General features: G+C 41.3%; 1 protein-coding gene across 1 annotated transcript; it reads right to left on the reverse strand.

Annotated features, from left to right (window-relative positions):
- Window positions 1-3,987: 3,987 nt before the first annotated feature.
- Window positions 3,988-8,585, reverse strand: LOC124461526. Its single transcript, XM_047013025.1, has 3 exons — window positions 8,351-8,585; window positions 7,908-8,032; window positions 3,988-7,608 (listed from the first exon to the last, which is right to left on the reverse strand). Exons 1-3 carry the CDS (start codon window positions 8,583-8,585, stop codon window positions 3,988-3,990), a joined length of 3,981 nt encoding a protein of 1,326 aa, XP_046868981.1.
- Between the last annotated feature and the right edge of the window lie 228 nt (window positions 8,586-8,813).

The following is an 8,813-nucleotide window of genomic DNA, read 5'->3' on the forward strand; positions in this document are numbered from 1 at the left end:
ATGGAATACTAGGAATCGATTTCATAAGGAATACAACTGTCAATTAGATTTCAATCCGTCCGAAGACTGGTTAATAATTACACCAAACAACCTAAAATATCCGATATATGTACCAATATCGTACAGTTCTGGTAATAATTCAATATTTTTGCCAGCAAGGTCCAAGTCGTCCGAAAAAATTGAAATAAGTTCACAAGAAGACAGTGTATTGATTCCAAATCAGGAAATTCAACATGGTATTTATTTATCAAATATCATAACTAACCCCCAAAACGCAGTCATACGATTGCTAACCACTACAAATATAGATCAAATAGTAAACATATCAAGTTTGAAATATGAACCACTTTCCGGCTACGAAATAATCGAAGCACATAAAGAACAGCGTGAAAACGCAGTACTAACTACTTATCAAAAAATTTTCCCCCACAGTTTCACAACCAACTTACGAAGTTGTGCAAGAAATATAGTGATGTATTCGGACTAGAAACCGAATCAATAACAACAAATAACTTTTATAAACAAAATTAAGACTGGTGGACGATGAACCAATATACATTAAAAATTATAGAAATCCTCATAGTCAGAAAGACGAAATACAAAGACAAGTCCAAAAGCTTATAAAAGACGAAATAGTCGAGCCCTCTGTATCTCCTTACAATAGCCCACTCTTATTAGTACCGAAAAAATCGTTACGAAGTTCCGAAAATAAGAAATGGCGATTAGTAATTGACTATCGTCAAATTAATAAAAAATTATTGTCCGATAAATTTCCATTACCTAGAATTGATGACATTTTAGATCAACTAGGTAGAGCAAAGTATTTTTCATGCCTCGACCTAATGTCAGGTTTTCATCAAATTGAACTCGAAGAAGAGTCACGAGACATAACATCCTTTTCCACATGTAATGGCTCATATCGCTCCACGCGATTACCATTCGGTTTAAAAATAGCTCCAAATTGGTTCCAGAGAATGGTGACTATAGCATTCACTGGCCTTGAACCTTCGCAAGCATTCCTTCACATTTTTTACGCATGAAGTCACCTTTTTGGGACATAAATGCACAGATAAAGAAATCTTGCCTGATGACACAAAGTATGATGTCATTCAAAAATTATCCAGTCCCACATGATGCGGACAGCGCTAGAAGATTCATTGCATTTTGCAACTATTATCGAAGATTTATACAAAACTTCGCTGAATATTCTCGTCACATAACAAGATTATGTAAGAAAAATGTTAAATTCGAGTGGACAAGTGATTGTCAAAATGCGTTCGAGCATTTAAAATCAGCATTAATGAACCCAACTCTGTTACAGTACCCAGATTTTAGCAAAGAATTTTGCATAATCACAGACGCAAGTAAATATGCATGTGGAGCAGTCCTAACGCAAAATAAAAATGGACTACAGCTTCCAGTAGCATACGCGTCTAGATCTTTCACAAAACGTGAGGGTAATAAGAGTACAACTGAACAAGAGTTAGCTGCAATTCACTGGGCTATCACGCACTTCAGACCATACATTTATGGTAGACATTTTACTGTCAAAACAGATCACAGAGCAATAACTTATTTGTTTTCAATGGCAAATCCAAGTTCCAAGCTAACTAGAATGCGACTTGAACTCGAAGAATATAATTTTACGGTAGAATATCTAAAGGGAAAAGATAATTTCGTAGCCGACGCGCTATATCCATACCAAAAATCATTCAACACAAAGAGCTCAACTTGTAACACTTTGTTGCAAGTATAAACAATCAAATATGTACGCAATAAAACATAAGTGTGCACTTGAATATGTTTATGTGTATACATTAATATATATATTCACATAAACATACTCACATAAATATACAGCTAAACATGTTCATATGTATATGTATGTACATTTATATATGCACATACATATATTCATATGAGCAGCATTGCACAGGCGTAACATGAGCTAGGGCCAAGCCAGCGTGTGAACGCTGACCATGCACTTTGATGCAAGTGCCCCAATTAATATGTATGTACTGACACTTTCCCTCTCTTTTGTAGCTGTCGCCTAAGTCGCAGCATAAGAATATATACATATGTAACAATAGGTTAAGCCAAAGAATATTTTTGAAATAAAAATCAATCTGAATAAGAACAAGAAAGAGAACTGACGTGTTCACTTATTGAATAATAATTACAGTGCAACCAGGTCATTACATGGCGACCGTGACAATAGGCCAAGACAAGGCCTAAGGACATCGAGGGACCCAGGACATCGAAGACCAACAAAATTTTGTGTATGTGTGTGTGTTACAAAAAAAAAAAAAAAATTTTAAAGCACGAAAATGAGAAACGGTAACGATGGATAACTACTCTTAAAGAGTTACCAGACGAAACCCGGGCTTAAGAGAAAATATAATTGAGGAGCCAATACAGCCACTCCCCTCAAAGCTCGTTAAATCTAGTGCAATAAGAACCATATACTCGGAACAAACCGAAGATAAATTTCCAGTAAAAGGGGACACAAGAATGCAAATGTGCTTCTTATTGAGTGTACCCAATATATGCTGCTACACAAATGCAGTAGGTACTTTCCATTTCTACTTGATGGAATAAAACAAAAAAAAAATTTTTTAAATAAAAACAAAATAACAAAAAAAAAAAAAGAGAGAAGAACACACTCACACATACACACAAAAATATAAATTAACAATCAAAAATAAAGGACAGTGCTGATGACTAGCACCGAACCGTCACATCCAGACGACTTGAATTTCCTGACGGCTGTACCTACCGTACAAAGGGACGCACCCCTTCTCGAAGAGGTATTAGAGGTGTGTCCAAACGAGGGACCGCGCCCACTCACGATAGCTGAGTACCGGGCTCGCCAAGACAAGAAAAAAGAAGACCCCAAAAAGAAGTCAAGAGGAGGAAAGTACGCCAGACTAAGGCGCGAGAGGAAGCTCCTCCAGGCCTCCTCCACATAAAACTTGACGACAAGGACCGACAACACTACACAGAGTGCTTAATGAAAAACACAGACGAACTTCGCCAAAGAGCGAAGAAATGCAATGAGTAAATAATTCTCTTGCCTCTAATTATAATTGAAATTTTATATAAATATTAAGTATAAACACGTACGAGTGTGCACTTGTTGCACAGTAGAACTACTAACCAACCATTGATTAATAATAAATAACATGCGTAGGCATAGATTTAATTAAACATTGTTCAAGCTGTAAGCCTACACATGTCTACTCTTCTATCTTTCCACGTCTCTGGCTTACTGTGCAAGACACAGTTGAGATAATTTTTCTCTTTAAAAATTTTTGAATTGCATTAAAACAAAAAAAAAAAACATTATGTAACAATCGAATCCATAAAGAAATTTTTCTTCTATCAGATCAATAGAAAACAGGTCTAAACGACTAAGGAAACAAAATTCCTTTTTGCAAGAAAAATGGGTTCTCAAGAATCCAAAATAGACCACCCAACAGCTAATGTGGTTAACAGCGTTAAAATAGTAGATCACAGGGAAAATTTAGAATATATAGGGATATTGATGTTAGCCATTTTAATATTAGTAGCCGTAAATCTGGCATTGAAATTATATGCAATGCATAATAAAATAATCAAGAAAAAATATCAGAGTAGAGCAGACGGCCTAAATACAGTATAAAAATGGGTCGAGTAGAACTTAAATATTTGAACAAATACGTTCCATTCTTAGACTTCCTCTTTAACAGAGGCGAAACCAATCCAAAATATAAGGAAATCAAATACTGGATTGTGAATAATAGAAAATTCAAATCAGGGATAGTGATTTGATCTAGCAGTGGACTGTACCTTGAAATTATGTTGGATAACTTCATCTTGTATTTCTTCACTACTGAATCAGTTGAGTGCCAATTTATTACTAAACCAAACGATAAAAAGCGCTGGCGCACAAATATGTGTGTGTGTACAATGCTTAAGTATGTGTCGATTCTTACAACTACATCTGACTTATCGATAAACGCAATCCGTTCCTGAACATCCCGGCCCGCCCTGAAACACAGGTTCTGAACGGGGCAATACCGCAACCTTGGTGATTGGCCGAGTTAATTCTCCCGAAGAGGTCTTGAGTCTAACCGCTCGAACCAATTGATCCTTGCCTGCGTAGGCTTCGAGAACCAGCGCCAGATGCCAGTGAGCTGGTGGGGTGTTCGATTCTATTACAAGCACCACATCTCCCACTGCTATATTTGGTGTTGTAGTGGTCCACTTTGGACGCTGTTGCAATGTGGTAAGATACTCCTGATGCCATTGCTTCCAGAAACCTTGCATCATAGATTGGATACTTTGCCAGTACCCAAGTCGGCCCACGGGGATGTGGCCTAAGTCTGCCTCTGGTATAGTTGTGAGAGGCCTGCCGATCAAGAAATGTGCTGGCGACAAATAATTGATATCTGTGTCCGAGTTGTAGCACAAGGGTCGTGAGTTGACCACCGCACTGACTTGTGCAAGTAGAGTTCGCATCTGCTCGTAGGTGAGAGTAGATTTCCCAATGACTCGGCGAATATGCAGCTTTACGCATCTGACTGCAGATTCCCATTTTCCTCCCCAATGAGGAGCATGTGGTGGAATGAATACCCATTGAATGCCATCATTCGCCAGAGCATTCCTAACCTTTTCGATGTGTGGCTGAGATGCCAGCAGCTTCTGCATTTCATCAAGAGAGCGTTTAGCTCCAATGAAATTCGTTCCGTTGTCGCTATAGATTTTGTTGCACTTGCCACGCAAAGAGACGAAACGTCTTAGCGCGGCCAAGAATGATTCGGTGCTCAAGTCCGTTACAAGTTCCAGATGGATTGCCGATGTGACCAGACAAACAAATAGGCATATGTAGCCCTTACCAATGCGCGGTTTGCGCCCCTTTCCATCCTTAAGAAGGATTGGACCAGCATAGTCACATCCAGTGTTTACAAATGGAAGTGCCTGAGTGACACGAATGCTGGGTAGATCAGCCATCCTTTGTTGTGATGTATGATGCCGCTGTCGAAAACAAGCCAAACAGTCGTGTGTGACTTTCCTTATCAAGTTCCTTGCGCCAAATATCCAGAATGTTTGACGTACCATAACAAAGAGTGATGAGACGCCAGGGTGCAGGTTGACCCTGTGTTCGTATTCAAGTATCAGCTTGGTGATGCGATGAGATTTCGGTAGCAAAACTGGATGTTTCGCCTCTGTGGACAATTGCGAGTGGTGCAAGCGTCCTCCAACCCTGAGTAGTCCGTCCTTGTCGATCATTGGCGAGAGTTTAGCCAGCTGAGATCGACTTCGCAATGGTTTATTTGCGAGTAGCAATTGATAGTCATCCTGAAAGCAGGTTTGCGCGTGGCGCAAGCATACAATGCGTGCCGCGGTGATTTCCTCAAACGTAAGACAGTTTGAGCCCTTGTCCCCAAATGGACCCTTCGTGCGCCGTAGAAAGCGAAGGACATAGCCAACCGTGTGAACGAGCGTCAACCATGAAGATACTCGTTGAACAAGATGATCAAGTGGATGATCAGGAGCTGCCTCTACTAATGCAGTCAGACAATTGCTTTTGACTTCCTTTTCTATGTTCTTTTCTGAAATATTCAAACAGACTTGTGAGTTGTTTAACCTTACCAGAAACTGATCCGCGTCACGTATCCATGACGGGCCATTCCACCATAACTGAAAGTCCTTTAGGTCTGCAGCCATGAGACCTCTGGATGCGCAATCAGCTGGATTTGATTTGGAGTCCACATGACGCCAATCATGCCTTGGAATGGTGTCCAGAATTTCCGAAGTTCGGTTCCCAACAAATGTCTTTAGTCGAGAGGGTGCGTATGATAGCCAATAGAGAACGATTGTGGAATCGCACCATGCAAAAACCGTGACCTTTTGATGTCGAAGTGCCGCCTTTATCGAACGTATGAGTTGACTTAGGAGAAGTGCCGCGCAAAGCTCTAGGCGGGGCAGAGATTGCTGCTTTAGCGGAGCCACCCTAGACTTCGCAGCCATAATCGATGTAGAAATCGAGCCATCCTTGTTGATTACTCTGCTGTACACTACAGCAGCGTATGCCTTCGTAGATGCATCGGAGAATCCATGCAATTCAATGTTGTCGGTGTCGTTGACAACCAACCGGGGTATTTGAATGTGTTGTAGCATATCCAAATCTGCTCGCCATTTGAGCCAAGTATCCGCTAGTTGCTTAGGGAGTTTGTCATCCCATCCCAAATCGAGAAGCCATAATTGTTGAAAGAGTATTTTGAATTGGACCACAATTGGTGCCAAAAGCCCAAGTGGATCGAAGATCCGCGAGACATCCGATAAAACTTGTCGTTTTGTACAATCGACATTTCCTTTTAGACCAACATTATAAGACAATGTATCAAGACCAGGTTGCCAGTAAAGTCCAAGAACCTTGACTGGAGATGATTGTGTAGAATCAGTCCCTTCTGTTGGTATGCGAGGTGTGTTTGATACCCATTTCCCAAGCTCCAAATTAGCACAGGACATAAGTTGAATAAGTTCCTTTCGATTTTGTATCAGTTCCTCCTCACTGTTTGACCCAGTGAGCACATCGTCGACATAAAAATCCTCTTGTAAGATTTTTGCAGCATTCGGGAATTCCTGCTGATGATCAGTAGCCAGTTGCTCTAATACCCTAACAGCCAGGAATGGTGCACATGAGGTGCCATAAGTGACGGTGCATAGTTGATAGTGTTTGATTGGATCCGATGGCCTTTCTCTCCAGACAATTCTCTGGAAGTCGCGGTGTTTGTCGTTCACCCAAATCTGCCGAAACATCTTGACTATGTCGGCTGAGAATACAAATTTATACATCCGAAAGCGCAAGCAGACAGCAAATAGATCGCGTTGAATGCTAGGCCCTGTAAAGAGATAATCGTTTAGTGATTTGCCTTTGGTGTCGCAAAATGATCCGTCGAAAACTACTCTCAGCTTCCGACCCAAAACCGGGTGATGTGGTAGATAAAACCGTTGTGCATTATTGACTTCATCTGGTGGCAGTTCGCGCATATGCCCCAAATCGAAGTATTCCCTCATAAAGTTGACATATTTTGCTCTTAGATTTGCATCTTGTTGTAGGCGTCGTTCCACCGATTGGAAACGATTAAGAGCTCCTTGTAGAGTATCCCCAAATTCAGGATTAGTGACCTTAAATGGAAGTTCCACGATGTACTTCCCCTTTTCATCTCGAGTGTGCGTAGCGAGAAAGTGTTTCTCCACCTGCTCATCATCAGGTTCCAATTTGGTTGTGGAACTGATGTCCTCTAGCTCCCAAAACCTCTGGAGCGAAGCGTTAACATCAATGTATGATGTCAAAGCGAAAGCGTTGTTAGCTTGGGGCATCGTTATAGAGCTGATGACCCATCCGAAAATCGATGATATTGCAATGAGTTTGCCCGTATTGTCGTACAACTTTTTCCCTGTGATTGTAGACCAAACGTGTTCACCGCCCAAAAGAACGTCAATTGGAGCGCTTGTGGTGAATTCCGAGTCAGCGAGTTGAAGATCGCTAAAGACATCAAGTGCCGATGCGTCAATGTTTTGCCTTTCCAGTGTTGATGTGATTTTGCCAAGAACATGAGCCTGTACCGTTAAGTGATTGTTTGAATACCTTGACTTTATCTGAAGCGTGCTGCTTCCCCTTGTGGTGTCAGCCTGAACCGAAGAGATTCCTGTGACCAAAATGGATGATGCCGACCGTGGCAATCCAAGTGCTTGTATGCATCGTTCTGATACATATGAAAGTTCCGACCCAGTATCTAGTAAGATACGACATGTAATGTAGTCTCCATTTACCTTTGAACATAAACCGTTGCAGTAGGCAATATGCTTCGATTTAAACCTTTTCCTGTTTTCAATTTCGCAGAGCTTTGTGAACAAACCGTTGCTGGTGCACTCCCATTATGAGCCACTAGACTTGTTGTAGACAAATCGTGATGAGAAGCGTTTGGACTACGCTGATTCTCCCTTTTTCCTTGTTGCAAGTTCCTTAAAGCCATTGAGTTACCTGGATCATGGATCAGAGAATGGTGTTTACCTTTACAATATTTGCATGAGAATGATGATGGACAGTTTTTGACCATATGCCCTGATTTCAGGCAATTATAACATAAAGCCTTTTCCCTGATGAACATACGACGTTCAGCAAGTGTTAAATCCATGAATTGTTGACAGCCATACAACTTATGATCCGTCGCCTGACATTTGGTGCAGCTGCCAGCTTGAACTGCAACCATCGAATGTGTGACACGTTTTGTGTGTGTGATTTGCGCCGGCGTTTTGCCTCCAAACGCAATCTCCCGTTTGCTGAGCTCTAATTCCTCACAACGATCATCTAAGAACTTGAAGAATTCCTCCAGTGTGGGCGCCTCGTTGCCCATGCTGCGCTCAATCCACCTGCGCCGTGTATCAGCGTCAAGCTTTTCCAATACCAGATATTGTATCCAGCAGTCCCGTCCTGTATGATTGATCGCATCCAGACCGCGAACAATCTCATTTGTGCCATCTGATACCTTGCGTAAGATGGACACATCAATTTTGTTTGTCGTTGGTAGACCCATAAATTTCTCCAAAAATGAGTTCACAATATGGCGTGGCCTATTGTATCTTTCCTTTAAGCGTTCCCAAGCAGTGTTGTAAGCCGTGTCAGTTATCGCCAGGTGCCGCACCAAGTTGGCAGCATCATCGACGAGCAGTGTTTTAAATGATGGAACTTTTGAGTGTTGGTTAACTCCCTTTTGTTGTGTATCGTGCTCTCATAGATATCTTGAAAAGCTGGCCACTCTGTG

The sequence above is a fragment of the Drosophila willistoni genome, unplaced genomic scaffold, assembly GCF_018902025.1.
Source record: "Drosophila willistoni isolate 14030-0811.24 unplaced genomic scaffold, UCI_dwil_1.1 Seg529, whole genome shotgun sequence".
In the NCBI taxonomy this organism is placed as follows: Eukaryota; Metazoa; Arthropoda; class Insecta; order Diptera; family Drosophilidae; genus Drosophila; species Drosophila willistoni.